The following is a 15,268-nucleotide window of genomic DNA, read 5'->3' as shown; positions in this document are numbered from 1 at the left end:
TTCTGGCCGGGCGCGTTGGCTCACGCCTGTCATCCCGGCATTTTGGGAGGCCGAGGCGGGTGGATCGCTTGAGGTCAGGAGGTCGAGACCAGCCCGGCCAACATTATAGGTGTGAGCCACCGCCCCCGGCCTGGGACCTTATTTGGAAATAGCGTAGAGATGGTGAAACCCCATCTCTACAAAGAATACAAAATATTAGCCGGGCGTGGTGGCGGGTGCCTGTAGTTCCAGCTACTCAGGAGGCTGAGGCAGGACAATCGCTTGAACCCGGGAGGCGGAGGTTGTGGTGAGCAGAGATAACACCACTGCCCTCCAGCCTGGGTGACAGAGCAAGACTCCATCTCAAAAAAAAAAAAAAAAAGAAGAAAAGAAAAAAAAAAAGAGAGAGTTTTTGTCACGGAAACGCCTGACAGTGCCTTGAAGCTGGGGATTAAGAGTGAATTGCATAGTTGGGATTCTGCAGCCAGAAAGTCATCGCGGAGTTAACGCAGTGCGTGGCCGAGGCTTCCTGAAAGCTGCTGGTCCCTGACCTCTGGGGCACGAACAAGACATCTGAAAATAACTCCGGTTCGTGCTGCCAAAACGGCACCCGGACGTCAGCTGTTCTCCCCGGAGGCATTCCTTCCACACACGGGTTCCTTCGGAGGACAAAGGGAGCAGATGCTGCCGGCCGAGCCGACGGCCTCTTCAGTCCTGGAGGGTGTGGGGAGCAGGAGGAGAGGGCTGTGGTGTCTGGGGCAGCCTCGTCCGGCCACTTCTCAGCAAGACGTCCCTCTGTGCTGTTGAACAATGATGTCTGGACTTTTTTTTTTTTTTTTTTTTGAGACGGGGTCTTGCTCTGTTGCCCAGGCTGGAGTGCAGTGGCTCAATCTCAGCTCACTGCAAGCTCGGCTTCCCGGGTTCACGCCATTCTCCTGCCTCAGCCTCCCAAGTAGCTGGGACTACAGGCGCCCGCCACCATGCCCGGCTATTATTTTTTTGTATTTTGAGTAGAGATGGGGTTTCACCGTGTTAGCCAGGATGGTCTCAATCTCTTGACCTTGTGATCCGCCCAACTCGGGCTCCCAAAGTGCTGGGATTACAGACCTGAGCCACTGCCCCTGGCTTTTTTTTTTTTTTTTTTGAGACGGGGTCTTGCTCTGTTGCCCAGGCTGGAGTGCAGTGGCTCAATCTCAGCTCACTGCAAGCTTGGCCTCCCGGGTTCACGCCATTCTCCTGCCTCGGCCTCCCAAGTAGCTGGGACTACAGGCACCCGCCACCATGCCCGGCTAATTTTTTTTTTGTATTTTGAGTAGAGACGGGGTTTCACCATGTTGGCCAGGCTGGTCTCAAACTCCTGACCTCGTGATCCGCCCGCCTCGGCCTCACAAAGTGCTGGGATGACAGGCGTGAGCCACTGCGCCCGGCCTATTTATTTTATTTTATGTGAGACAGGGTCTTGCTCTGTTGCCCAGGCTGGAATGCAATGGTGTGATCTCGGCTCACTGCAGCCTTGACCTCCTGGGCTCAAGTGATCCTCCCACCTCAGCCTCCCCAGTAGCTAGGACTACAGCATGGGCCACCATGCCCAGCTAATTTTGCTTTTTGGTAGAGATGCGGTCTTGCTATGTTGCCCAGGCTCATCTCAAACTCCTAGGCTCCAGTGATCCTCTCACCTCAGCCTCCCAAAGTACTGGGATTACAGGCATGAGCCATCCGGCCCGGCTTTTTTTTTTTTTTTTTTTTTTTTTTTTTTCAGATGGCATCTCACTCTGTTGCCCAGGCTGGAGTGCAGTGGTGCAATCTCGGCTCATTGCAACCTCTGCCTCCTGGGTTCAAGCGATTCTCCTGCCTCAGCCTCCTGAGTAGCTGGGATTACAGGTGCGTGCCACCACACCCAGCTAATTTTGGATTTTTAGTAGAGACGGGGTTTCACCATGTTGGTCAGGCTGGTCTCGAACTCCTGACCTTGTGATCCGCCTGCCTCAGCCTCCCAAAGCCCAGCCCTGATTTTTGAATACTCTCTGTACTTCCCAAGTTTTCTCCAATCAGCAACTACTCCTTTTACAAAGAGGAAAAAAACAGTTTTCTGTACTACAGTGCTGTAAATCACTACCCCTGGCTATCAGAAATACGTCCTTCTGGCCGGGCGCAGTGGCTCACGTCTGTCATCCCAGCACTTTGGGAGGCCGAGGCGGGCAGCTCACGAGGTCAGGAGATCGAGACCATCCTGGCTAACACGGTGAAACCCTGTCTCTACTAAAAATACAAAAAAAAATAGCCGGGCGTGGTGGCGGCTGCCTGTAGTCCCAGCTACTTGGGAGGCTGAGGCAGGAGAATGGCGTGAACCCGGGAGGTGGAGCTTGCAGTGAGCCGAGATCGCGCCACTGCACTCCAGCCTGGGCGACAGAGCAAGACTCCGTCTCAAAAAAAAAAAAAAAAAAAAGAAATACGTCCTTCTGTCATTAAGAAAAATGTGCATTTTGGCCGGGCACGGTAACTCACGCCTGTAATCCCAGCACTGTGGGAGACCGAGGCAGGTGGATCACGAGGTCAGGAGATCAAGACCATCCTGGCTAACACGGTGAAACCCCGTCTCTAGTAAAAATACAAAAAATTAGCCGGGCATGGTGGTGGGCGCCTGTAGTCCCAGCTACTCGGGAGGCTGAGGTAGGAGAATGGCGTGAACCCGGGAGGCGGAGCTTGAAGTGAGCCGAGATCGCGCCACTGCATTCCAGCCTGGGCGACAGAATGAGAGTCTGTCTCAAAAAAAAAAAAAAAAAGAAAGAAAGAAATATGTCCTCCTGTCATTAAGAAAAATGTGCATTTCACCAACTACACTCTGAGTCAAATGTAGGTCTTACGCAGAAAAAAAAAAAACAAAAAAACAAAAAAACACAGCTTTTACTGAAATGGGTACCCAGTCTCCATCCTCAATTTGCTTAAAATTGTGCCGAGTGAAATAAAAGAAGGCATCACATCTGACATGCTAAGACTTTTTGCCTCATTTCAGGTTAGGAGGAAAATCCACCCCATAGCAAAAGTCCGATATCTATCGTTCTAGTTAAAGAATCACCTAGAGGCCGGCGTGGTGGCTCACGCCTGCAACATCGCAGCACTTTGGGAGACCGAGACGGGTGGATCACCTGAGGTCAGGAGTTCGAGACCAGCCTGGCCAACATGGCGAAACCCCGTCTCTACTAAAAATACAAAAATTAGCCGGGCATGGTGGTGGGCGACTGTAATCCCAGCTACTCGGGAGGCTAAGGCAGGAGAGTCGCTTGAACCTGGGAGGCGGAGCTTGCAGTGAGCCGAGATTGCTCCACTATACTCTAGCACAGGTGAGACAGCGAGACTCCATCTCAAAAAAATAAATAAATAAAATAAAATAAAAGTGAGCTGTTTCACAGTAGCTGGATTTCGTAACGGCCCAAAAGCAGAAACCACGCAGGTGTCCACCAGTGGACGGGTGGATGAGCACAATGTGATCCACCCACATGGTGGAATAGTACGCAGCCATGAAAAGGAACGAGGCTCTGACACAGGCTGCAATGTGGATGAGCCTTCAGGACATCACACTCTGACAGAAGCCAGACACAAAAGGCCACATAGAGCAAGCAGAAACAACCCAGGTGTCCACCAGTGGACGGGTGGATTAGCACAATGTGGTCGACCCACATGGTGGAATAGTACGCAGCCATGAAAAGGAACGAGGCTCTGACACAGGCTGCAATGTGGATGAGCCTTGAGGACGTCACACTCAGTGACAGAAGCCAGACACAAAAGGCCACATAGAGTAAGAGTCCATTTCTAGGAAAGGTCCAGAACAGGCAAATCCACGGAGGCAGAAAGTGGATGGGTGGTTGCCAGGGGATGGGGAGGGGGACGAATGACTGTTAATGGGGACAGGGTTTCCTTTCGGGGTGAAGAAAATGCTCCAGACCTTTTGTTGTTGTTGGTTTGTTTGTTTATTTTTGAGACCGGGTCTCACTCTGTGGCCCAGCCTGGAGCACAGTGGCGTGATCTCGGCTCACTGCAACCTCCGCCTCCCGGGCTCAAGCGATTCTCCTGCCTCAGCCTCCCGAGTATCTGGGATTACAGGCACGTGCCACCAAACCCAGCTAACTTTTGTATTTTTAGTAGAGACGGGGTTTCGCCATGTTGGCCAGGCTGGTTTTGAACTCCTGACCTCAGGTGATCCGCCCGCCTCGGCCTCCCAAAGTGCTGGGATGACAGGCGTGAGCCACCATGCCCGGCGCAAGTGTTCCGGAACTAGACAGAGGTGGTGGTACGCCATTGTGGATGTTTTAAATGCCCCTGTTCACTTTAAAATGGTTCATTTTATGTTAGGTGGAACGTATCTCAATTACAAAATTAAAAACAGAGGCCTGGCACGGTCACTCATGGTGGTCATCTCAGCACTTTGGGAGGCCGAGACCAGTAGATTGCTTAAGCTCAGGAGTTCGACACCAGCCTGGACAACATGTCAAAACCCCGTCTCTGCAAAAAAAATTAGCCAGGTGTGGTGGCGTGCGCCTGTGGTCCCAGCTAATTGGGAGGCTGAGGTGGGAGGATCGCTTGAGCCTGGTAGGTGGAGGTTGCAGTGAGCTGAGATCGCACCACTGCACTCCAACCTGGTGACAGAGTGAGATCCTAGCTCAAAAAAAAAAAATTGGCCGGGCGCGGTGGCTCACGTCTGTCAACCCAGCACTTCGTGAGGCTGAGGCGAGAGGATCACAAGGCTAGGAGATCAAGACCATCCTGACTAACACGGTGAAATTCCATCTCTACTAAAAATACAAAAAATTAGCTGGGCGTGGTGGTGGGCGCCTGTAGTCCCAGCTACTCAGGAGGCTGAGGCGGGAGAATGGCGTGAACCCAGGAGGCGGAGCTTGCAGTGAGCCGAGATCACACCACTGCCCTCCAGCCTGGGCGACAGAGTGAGACTCTGTCTCAAAAAAAAAAAAAACAAAAAAAATTAAAAATATAAATCTTTCAAAACCCTAAACAACTGCCTACAGTGTGATGATGTTGTGGGTCGTGGATAAGAGGAAAGTACTTATTAAAAGGATTCAAGGCTGCGTGCGGTGGCTCACCCCCGTAATCCCAGCACTTTGGGAGGTCGAGGCAGGAGGATTGCTTGAGGCCAAGAGTTTGAGACCAGCCTGGGCAACATAGTCAGACCCCATCTCTAGAAAAAAATAAAAAAATTAGGCGGGCATGGCGGTGCACGCCTGCAGTCTCAGCTACTAGGGAGGCTGAGGGTGGAGGATCACTTGAGCCTAGGAGGTCAAGACTTGAGCCTAGGAGGTCAAGACAGCGGCTGTGACCGTACAACCGCACTCCAGCCTGGGTAACGGAGTGAGACCCTGTCTCGGAAGGAAGAGAGAAAGAGGAAGGAAGAGAGAAAGAGAGAGGAAGGAAGAGAGAAAGAGATAGAGAAAAAGAAATCTCAGCTCCAAGCATTAGCAAGAAAAATAAGAGATGGCACATAGGAAAACCTGTTTCTAACGAGCTCCAGAACGGGCCAAGTTCAATCAGAGATATGCATGACATTTATTATTATCATGAACATCACCAAAATAGATGCAGTTAGGGGGTGATACAAAATGCTGGCCAGGCGCGGTGACTCACATCTGTAATCCCAGCTCTTTTCGGAGGCCGAGACCGGCAGATCTCCTGAGGTCAGGAGTTCGAGACCAGCCTGGCCAACACGGCAAAACCCAGTCTCTACTAAAAATATAAAAGGTAGCCGGGCGTGGTGGCAGGTGCCTGTAATCCCAGCTACTTGGGAGGCTGAGGCAGGAGAATCGCTTGAACCCGGGAGGCGGCTCCAGCCTGGGCGACAAGAGCAAAAACTACGTCTCAAAAAAAAAAAATAAATAAAGAGAGAGAGAGAGAAAAGAAAATGCCATCTGCGTGCTCTTTGCAAACATTTCCCCATCTGCGTGCTCTTTGCAAACATGTCCTCCCGAAAGTCTCCTAGAATGATAAAAGCAACCACACAGCCTGGCCACCTAGAATCTGGGTCCACTTGTTCCAGGCTCAATCTTTTTCCTTTCAGCCAGTCTCATCTTCTGGGCTGTCAACACCGCGTGCAGGGCCGCAGGATTTATAGGTAATGATATATGCTTCTAATTCTCCATTACCTCCAAAGATTTCATCTTCCCCTTTTCTAAATCCTTCTTAGGAGATACTTGTCAGGTTCATCTGGCCCAGCAGCTTCTGACAAGGGGACCCCGCTCATCCCCGTCATCTCTGTGACTTCATGTAAATAGCGGCACGTGGCGGCCGCCTTTGGCCCTCGGCCCCGAATCCATTGCAGAGTCTCACTTCCATTAATTCTTAATTTGTGACCACGCTTCCTTTTTTGTTCTGTGTTTAAATGGAGATGTGATTAGTAAGGTAATAGGAGAAAGCCGGGGTCCTCACGATGTAACGTGCATTTCTGCGCCTTATAGAATATTGGATAGGTGTCATTATTTCTTCCAGTAGCAGAGTGCATTCCGACATCTGATTGCTTGAACCGTGATATTTCCATACGCCATCCATCACCCCGGCCACGGCGGCACACTGAATATTCAGATTAAATTGGAACTTTTTCCCTATGAATAAGGGATTTCATTCTATCCTACAAGATACACTGTCTCCGGGGAGAGGAAATTGAGTTGAAGGTTGCTGAAAATTGTATTATCCAAATACAGAGTTCTTTTCCTTATCATCAAAACCTGAAACACAGCCGTGGGGAACCGAGAGGTCAGGAGAGAATTCAATTAGAGATGAAAATGGAAAAGGGAGCATTTTTCCACTTACGTTTTATTTTGCCAAGCAGGTGGCAGCGGGCGCCGCTCGGGACAAAAGGGGCGATGTGTGAAGGGTTTTTGGTTTCTGGAAGATGGATGAGGACACAGCCTCAAGGAGTCATGAAGAGGCAGGAAAACCTCTACAGCAAATGTTCCATCCTCTCCTTTGCCGGTTTTGGAGGAGGTATCTGTGAGAGTTCCTGGCCTCTTCCTGCCACAGTTACGGTGGTTTTTTTTTTTTTTGGAGGGAGTCTCGCTCTGTCACCCAGGCTGGAGTACAGCAGCGCGATCTCGGCTCACTGCAACCTCCGCCTCCACCGGGTTCAAGCGATTCTCCTGCCTCAGCTTCCCGAGTAGCTGGGATGACAGGTAAATGCCACCACATCTGGCTAATTTTTGGATTTTTAGTACAGATGGGGCTTCACCATATTGGCCAGGCTGGTCTCGAACTCCTGACCTTGTGATCCGCCCACCTCGGCCTCCCAAAGTGCTGGGATTATAGGAGTGAGCCACCACGCCCGGCCCACAGTTAGAGTCTAAACTGTGCACGCTGCCTGGAGTCCCCACCTCTCCTCACCTGAAATATGCACTCGGAAATGTGTTTCCAAAAGCTGCAGAATGCAGACCCACACTACTTTCCTATTTATTTATTCATTTTGAGACAGAGTCTCGCTCTGTCGCTCTGTCGCCAGGCTGGAGTGCAGGGGCGCGATCTCTGTTCACTGCAATCTCCACCTCCCGGGTTCAAGTGATTCTCCTGCCTCAGCCTCCCGAGTTGCTGGGGTTACAGGTGCCCGCCACCACGCCCAGCTAATATTTGTATTTTTAGTAGAGACGGGGTTTCACCACGTTGGCCAGGCTGGTTTCGATCTCTTGACCTCGTGATCCACCCGTGTCGGCCTCCCAAAGTGCTGGGATGACACTGTGCTCGGCTGGGGTTTTTTTTGTTTGTTTTTTTGTTTGTTTGTTTTGTTTGTTTGTTTTAAGTCATCGTGCGGAATGCAAGCGGCAGATATAAACTTGATCCCTCTTTGACCTCTCACTGCACGCACCTAGCTGGGAGCTTTGGGTCAGCGCAGGACCAGGGAGATCCTACTTGCCAGGTGCTTCCTCTGAGGTATCTCCAGGTCTGGAGCTTTAGCGTTCGATCAACCACCCAGGTCTGCGGTGCGAAGGCCGACTGAGATCCAGAGCATGTCACACAGTGGGTGAGTTTGCATTTCTGAGCAGCTGCAGGTGGGGCAGAGGCTGCAGGTGTGTGAACCTCACAAAGTTGGGCCCTTTGGGCTGCAGAGGCTGTGGCCACACAGGAGACCCAGGCTCAGGTGGATGAAGGAAGGAGCTTCTCTCCCTCTACAACCGTTGTGGCTCCCTCCTTCCTCTCCTCCCCAGGGAGCTCTGACCCAGCTCTTTGTTCCTGGACCTACGTCCTACAGAGGAGCAGAGTCTTCCGGAATCTTCCTCGCTACTCTTCCCTCCCCATTCTCGCTTTTTATTTTATTTTTATTTTTATTTATTTTTTCGAGAGGGAGTCACGCTCTGCTGCCCAGGCTGGAGTGCAATGCTGTGATCTCAGCTCACTGCAACGTCTGTCTCCTGGGTTCAAGCGATTCTCCTGCCTCAGTCTCCCAAGTAGCTGGGATTACAGGCACCCGCCATCATGCCCAGCTAATTTTTGTATTTTTGTAAAGACGGGGTTTCACCATGTTGGCCAGGCTGGTCTCGAACTCCCGACCTCAGGTGATCCGCCTGCCTCAGCTTCCCAAAGTGCTGGGATGACAGGTGTGAGCCACCACGTCTGGCTAATTTTTATATTTTTGTAGAGACGGGGTTTCACCATGTTGGCCAGGCTGGTCTCGAACTCCTGACCTGAGGTGATCCACCGCCTCAGCTTCCCAAAGTGCTGGGATAACAGGTGTGAGCCAAGATATCTGGCTGCTTTTTAAAATTTAATGCTTTTAGGGACAGAGTCTTTCATTCCTGCCTAGGCTGGAGTGCGGTGGTGAGATCTCGGCTCACTGAAGCCTCAACCTCCCAGGCTCAAACGACCCTCCCACCTCAGCCTCCCAAGTAGCTGGGACCACAGGCGCACGCCAGGATGCCCAGCTAATTTTTAAATATTCTCTAGAGATGGGGTCTCGCCATGTTGCCCAGGCTGGTCTTGACCTCCTGGGCTCAAATCCTCCTGCCTCGGCCTCCCAAAGTGCTGGGATGACAGGTGTGAGCCACCATGCCTGGCTAATTTTTGTATTTTTGTAGAGACGGGGTTTCACCATGTTGGCCAGGCTGGTCTTGAACTCCTGACCTCAGGTGATCCACCGCCTCGGCCTCCCAAAGTGCTGGGATGACAGGTGTGAGCCACCGTGCCTGGCTAATTTTTGTATTTTTGTAGAGATGGGGTTTCACCATGTTGGCCAGGCTGGTCTTGAACTCCTGACCTCAGGTGATCCACCGTCTCGGCCTCCCAAAGTGCTGGGATGACAGGCACGAGCCACTGCAATCTCCCGGCCTGCCCTCACCTTTCTCTCCCCAGGACAATTCTGGTGGCCACCCACCACCCCTGCAAGACGGACAGACCCGAACGGGCAGGGCGTCCATCCGGCTGTGGAGCAGCTTGGATAATTGCAGCTGGCCACATCCCAGCAAACTGCAACACCTCAGGCCCTGCCAGCCTTGGGGGCCCGACAGCACCTCTTTGTTCTCCCAGAGCAAAGCCTGCACGGAGTGGGCTCCCGGGCCCCAGCGCAGACTGAAGGCGCATTCTGTTTCTGCCCTGAGTTGACTTCTGTCCTGTTGGCCCTGGGCCTCACCGCACTGTGCCCCAGTAACCTGGCAGAGAAAGACCTCTTGTGCAGGTATTCAAAGGAAACCCTTTCCCCTGAAAACCGCAGTGATGCTTCCAACAGTGACTCGCAGCTCATCGAAACACCCAGAATGAAAAGCACGTTTGTTCCTTGAAAAGACGTCTGTGTCCGATACACACTCAAACAGAGAATTGTATTAACATATTCACTTCCCCCCAGAAATCACAGCATCGCACACACACACAAACGTTTGCTTCCCAATTAGGAAAAATAACTTCACAGAATTCCTGCGTGATGGCGCTCTTCTGACCAAGTACACTCGGATTTTTATATCCAATCATGAAACACAGACTGAAATTCAAATCATTACGTACACAACACAAAACTATCGTTTATGAGTGATTTAAACCGGGTGCGGTGGCTCACGCCTGTAATCCCAACGCTTTGGGAGGCAGAGACAGAGGCAAGGGCAGGAAGATTGCTTGAGGCCAGGAGTGTGACACCAGCAAGACCTCGTCTCTATAAACAATAAAATTAAAAATTAGCCGGGCATGGTGGCGCGTGCCTGTTGTCCCAGCTGCTTGGAAGGCTGAGGTGGGAGGATCGCTTGAGCCAGGAGAGCAAGGCTGCACTGAGCTAAGATCGCAGCCTGGGTGACGGAGCAAAACCCTGTCTCAAACGAACAAAAAGAGTTATTTAGGCTGGGCGTGGTAGCTCACGCCTGTCATCCCAGCACTTTGGGAGGCTGAGGTGGGTGGATCACTTGAGGTCAGGAGTTCGAGACCATCCTGGCTAATACGGTGAAACCCTGTCTCTACCAAAAATACAAAAATTAGCCAGGCGTGGTGGCGGGCGCCTGTAATCCCAGCTACTCGGGAGGCTGAAGCAGGAGGATCCCTTGAACCCGGGAGGCGGAGGTTACAGTGAGCTGAGATCTTGCCATCGCACTCCAGCCTGGGCAACAGAGCGAGACTCCAACTCAAAAAAAAAAAAAAAAACTAAAAAAAGAGTTACTTTTTTTTTTTTTGAGACAAAGTCTGGCTCTGTCGCCCAGGCTGGAGTGCAATGGTGTGATCTCAGCTCACTGCAACCTCCACCTCCTGGGTTCAAGCAATTCTCCCGCCACAGCCTCCCGAGTAGCTGGGACTACAGGCACACGCCACCATGCCCGGCTAATTTTTGTATTTTTAGTAGAGATGGGGGGGTTTCACTATGCTGGCCAGGCTGGTCTCGAACTCCTGACTTCGTGATCTGCCCGCTTCAGCCTCCCAAAGTGCTGGGATTACAGACGTGAGCCACCGCGCCCAGCCAAGAGTTACTTATTGAGTCTAGCTCGATTTATGCAGCTCAGAAGTAGGAGAACCTGGCTCATAAAAGACCTTGAAATTACTCTCTAATAGGGTGCAACACGAGGTGAAACCCTATTTTGATAAAAAATGAATAAAAAGCGGGGCAAGATGTAAAGGAAACAGGTGCATGTGTGCCAGACAGATGATAATGCAGTGTTTTTATGGATACTGTTAAAAGCAGAAACAAAAACAACCATTGGGTAAAGTTATTTAACTAATGTCACCTCCCTGGACGTGGATGATTTTTGCAATTTTCAACGCACTTCACGCTCATCCCTGAACACCAACGTTTAAAGGGGTCCAACTCCTCCAACCTGTCTCTACTGTTTGATAAGCAAAGCTAAAGTAAACGGGGCCCTTTGGGTCCCAGGTAGCCCGCTGTTATTGAAAAGTTTGATCTTTTCCTCGCGCGCTCCCGCAGGACGCACGCTCGCTCCCGAGCTCGGCGGGCGCGCACCCCGCATGCTCGCTCGTTCCCGGTGCCTCCCACTGCGCAGGCGCACTCCCGTCCCCCAGCCCCACCCGCTCACACACCTCCCAGCCTCTGGCTTGCGCCCCGCGGGTAGCCACTGCGCATGCTCACCCGACCGGCCTCCCGAACTCCGCTCCTCCACCGCTATGCACGGCGCATGCTCCATGCGGAGGTTCCACCCTCCCCTCGCTCTGGCAGGCACGCATTGCGCATGCTCGCATCTCCGCAGCTCCAAGACTGCCACGCCGCCATGGGCCGCGCCTCTAAAAATTCTAAACGCAGAAAGAGCTCGGGCGGTACGGTGGCCACAGCCCCTCCCTCGTCCTCACCGCAGCCTCTTGGCCCCACCAAAGCCTCCTGCAAAAGCTCCGAGGGCCGCGGGGCGCGCGTGGCTAGCGGCGGCGTCGCCTCGTGATGACATCGTCGCGATGACGCGGCGCAGTGACGTGAACACGGGCGCCCTTGTTTGGGAGCGCGGCCGGCGCGCCCGTTTTGAAGCTGCCCTGAGCAGCGCGGGCCGGACCGCGCCCCCTCCTCGGTCCCCGCGCCCCGCGAGTCCGCGCAGTTCCCGAGGCGCGGGCCCTGTTCCCTGCGCCGCGCCCCCTCAGCGGGCCGTGCTCGCATCACCGAGGTCGGTCCGGGCCGGACCGAAGCCCCCGGGGCGGGGCGAGGCGCGGGCGTCCGGGGGCGCCCCGGGCCCAGCCCCCGCCATGCCGCCCGGCAAAGTGCTGCAGCCGGTCCTGAAGATGAAGGTGGACGAGCTGTTCCTGTACTGGCTCAGCGAGGCCAGCACGCAGCGGATGCTGCAGGACTGCCTGCGCCGGATCAAGGCGCCCGGGCGGGACCAGCCGACCGCGGGGGACGGGGAGCAGCCCGGGGCCTGGCCCACAGCCCCGCTCGCCGCCCCCAGGCCCAGCGGGCTCGAACCCCCGGGAATCCCCGGGCCGGGCCCTGCGCTGCCCCTGGGCGCCGCCTCCAGCCCCAGGAACGCGCCCCACGCTCGAGGCACCCGTAGATCCGCAGGGACGAGAGTAGTAAGTTACTCTTCCTTCTGCTAACAACTGCGCAGGTGGCTCTGGTCGCATAGCGGACGTGTGGCTGCGCGGTGGAGGCTGGTGGGCGAGCGTCAGACCCCAAAACGGTTTCATATTGAGTCTGTTCCCCGCCCCGACCCCCCCCCCCCACCACACACATACAGACAAGAAAGTCCCACGTACTGAACATTCCGTCATTGACAGTTGTTAACCTAAAAATCACACAATTTATAAAGGTAGAAAGGCTTCCTATTTTACTTTTATTTTATTTTATTTTAATTTGTTTTAATTTTGAGACAGTTTTGCTCTGTTGCCCAGGCTGGAGTGCAATGGCGCGATCTTGGCTCACTGCAACCTCTGCCTCCCAGGTTCAAGCGATTCTCCTGCCTCAGCCTCCCGAGGAGCTGGGACTTACAGGCACGTGCCACCACGCCTGGCTAATTTTGTATTTTTAGTAGAGACTGGGTTTCCCCCATGTGGGCCAGGCTGGTCTCGAACTCCTGACCTCAAGTGATCCTCCCGCCTCGGCCTCCCAAAGTGCTGGGATTTCAGACGTGAGTCACTGTGCCTGGTCCGTTTTTTATTTATTTTACAATTCTTTGGAGACAGGGTCTTGCTCTGTCTCCTAGGCTGGAGTGCAGTGGCGCAAACACAGCTGGACTTCCTGCCTCAGCCTCCCCAGTAGCTGGGATTACAGGCGTGCACCATCACGCCAGGCTAATTTTTGTTTATTTATTTATTTATTTATTTTTTTGCAGAGACAAGGTCTTGCTATGTTACCTAGAGTGCTCTGGAATTCCTGGGTCCAAGCAATCCTCCCGCTTCGGCCTCCCAAAATCCCACTGTATTTCTTAGAAGAAATGCCATTTATTTCATAGAAGGTGATTATACACTGCAGGTGAGAAGCGCAGCCTCTGGCTAATGTACCTGTAATCTCAGCTACCCGGGAGGCTGAGGCAGGAGAATCAATGGAACCCAGGAGGCAGAGGCTGCGCTCCAGCCTGGGCACCAGAGCAAGACTCCGTCTCAAAAAGAAAAAGAAAACTAAAAACAAGCACTTGGAGGGAAGAAAAGATGAGACAGGAATTTATGCTGAGTGGGTTGGCTAAGTGTATATATTCAAGAAGTTATAGGAAGAGCTATGGATATTCACCAAGGGTGTCCTGACGCATGGGTATTGAACAAACATGCATGTTACCTACTCCCAAGTTCACCCTGGAGTGGAGACTTAACATTTAAATGCATTATGGTTAGGCCCCCTAGGTCAAAAGGTGAAGCAACTTTGCAGCCGTGGTGAGTAGTTATCAGGATAAAGTGATTGCAGTCAGTCTTTTTTTTTTTTTTTTTGAGACAGATTCTCACTCTCACCCAGGCTGAGATGCAATGGTGCAGTCTAAGCTCACTGCAACCTCCGCCTCCCGGGTTCAAGCGATTCTCCTGCCTCAGCCTCCCGAGTAGCTGGGATTACAGGTGCACACCACCACGCCCGGCTAATTTTTGTATTTTTAGTAGAGGCAGGCTTTCACCATGTTGGCTAGACTGGTCTCAAACTCCTGACCTCAGGTGATCCACCCGCCTCAGCCTCTCAAAGTGCTGGGATGACAGGCGTGAGCCACCACACCTAGCCTGGAATCAGTCTTTTCCCAGTCAAAGCTGTAGTTACGGCTGGTGGAACAGAGGGGTCTATTCATCAGGATCTGACGGGAAGCTGCAGGTGTTTTAATATTGTTTATATTGGTCAGGCATGGTGGCTCATGCCTGTGATTCCAGCATTTGGGAGTTGGAGGCAGGCAGATCACTTGAGTTCAGGAGTTCGAGACCAGCCTGGGCAACATGGCGAAATCCCGTCTCTGCTAAAAATACACAAATTAGCCAGGTGTGGTGGCGCACGTGCAGTCTCAGCTACTCAGGAGGCTGAGGCAGGAGAAATGCTTGAAGCTGGGAGTCGGAGATTACTGTGAGCTGAGATTGCACCACTGCTCACCAGCCTGAGCAGCAGAGGAAGGCCCTGTCTCAAAAAAAAAAAAAAAATTATGTATATATATATATAGAGAGAGAGAGAGAGAGAGAGTGTCTTCTTGCGTGCACGAGCTTGAGGCCAAGATAAGCAATAGAGAAAAAGAAAAACATCCTTTATTCACTTCTTGAATCTCAAAAACGAGTTTCTGCAGAGGTCTCTAGTGAATAACCTAAAAGGACATTTAGCTGCTGGAGAAAAAGAAATGCTTTGGCAGTTGGAACTGTAGTTTATTCTTTAAGTGTAGGCGGTGTGTGACTTAACCCTCACCTCAGGTGGCCCTTGGTCTTGTTTGCCACAGAGTCTGTTCTGTCAGTCTTACGATGTTGATTTTAACCTTTTTGCTGGTTGGTTGTGTTTAAACTGCCAAAGCAGGAGGGGTATAATAAGGTGTGTCCAAACCCCCATCTAGTCATGGCTGGGAACTTAGTTGTTTTTTTGGGGTTTTTTTTTGTTTTTCTGAGACCGACTTTTGCTCTTGTTGCCCAGGCTGGAGTGCAATGGTGCCATCTCAGGTCACTGCAACCTCCACCTCCCAGGTTCAAGTGATTCTCCTGCCTCAGCCTCCTGAGTAGCTGAGATTACAGGCACCCACCACCACGCGTCAGTAATTTTGTATTTTTTAGTAGAGACGGGGTTTCTCCATGTTGCCAGGCTGGTCTCGAACTCCCGACCTCAGGTGATCTGCCTGCCTTGGCCTCCCAAAAAAATAAGATTACAGGTGTGAGCCACTGCGCCTGCCTGAACTTAGTTTTTAAGGTTTCTCTTGGGGCCGGGCCCAGTAGCTGACGCCTGTAATCCCAGCACTTT

General features: G+C 52.4%; 1 protein-coding gene across 1 annotated transcript in view; it reads left to right on the top strand.

Moving 5' to 3' along the window:
• Positions 1–11,575: 11,575 nt before the first annotated feature.
• LOC115933253 (serine/threonine-protein phosphatase 2A regulatory subunit B'' subunit beta) overlaps positions 11,576–15,268 on the top strand; it is a 53,140-nt gene continuing 49,447 nt past the window's right edge. The window contains exon 1 of the mRNA XM_055377264.2: positions 11,576–12,441. Coding sequence (XP_055233239.1) covers positions 11,836–12,441 — 606 coding nt within the window. The 5' untranslated portion in view covers positions 11,576–11,835. The remainder of the gene's footprint in view (positions 12,442–15,268) is intronic.

Source organism: Gorilla gorilla, chromosome Y (assembly GCF_029281585.2).
Source record: "Gorilla gorilla gorilla isolate KB3781 chromosome Y, NHGRI_mGorGor1-v2.1_pri, whole genome shotgun sequence".
Lineage (NCBI taxonomy): Eukaryota > Metazoa > Chordata > Mammalia > Primates > Hominidae > Gorilla > Gorilla gorilla.
Note: the sequence above shows the minus strand (reverse complement) of the source record. Positions and strands in the feature narration are given on the sequence as shown.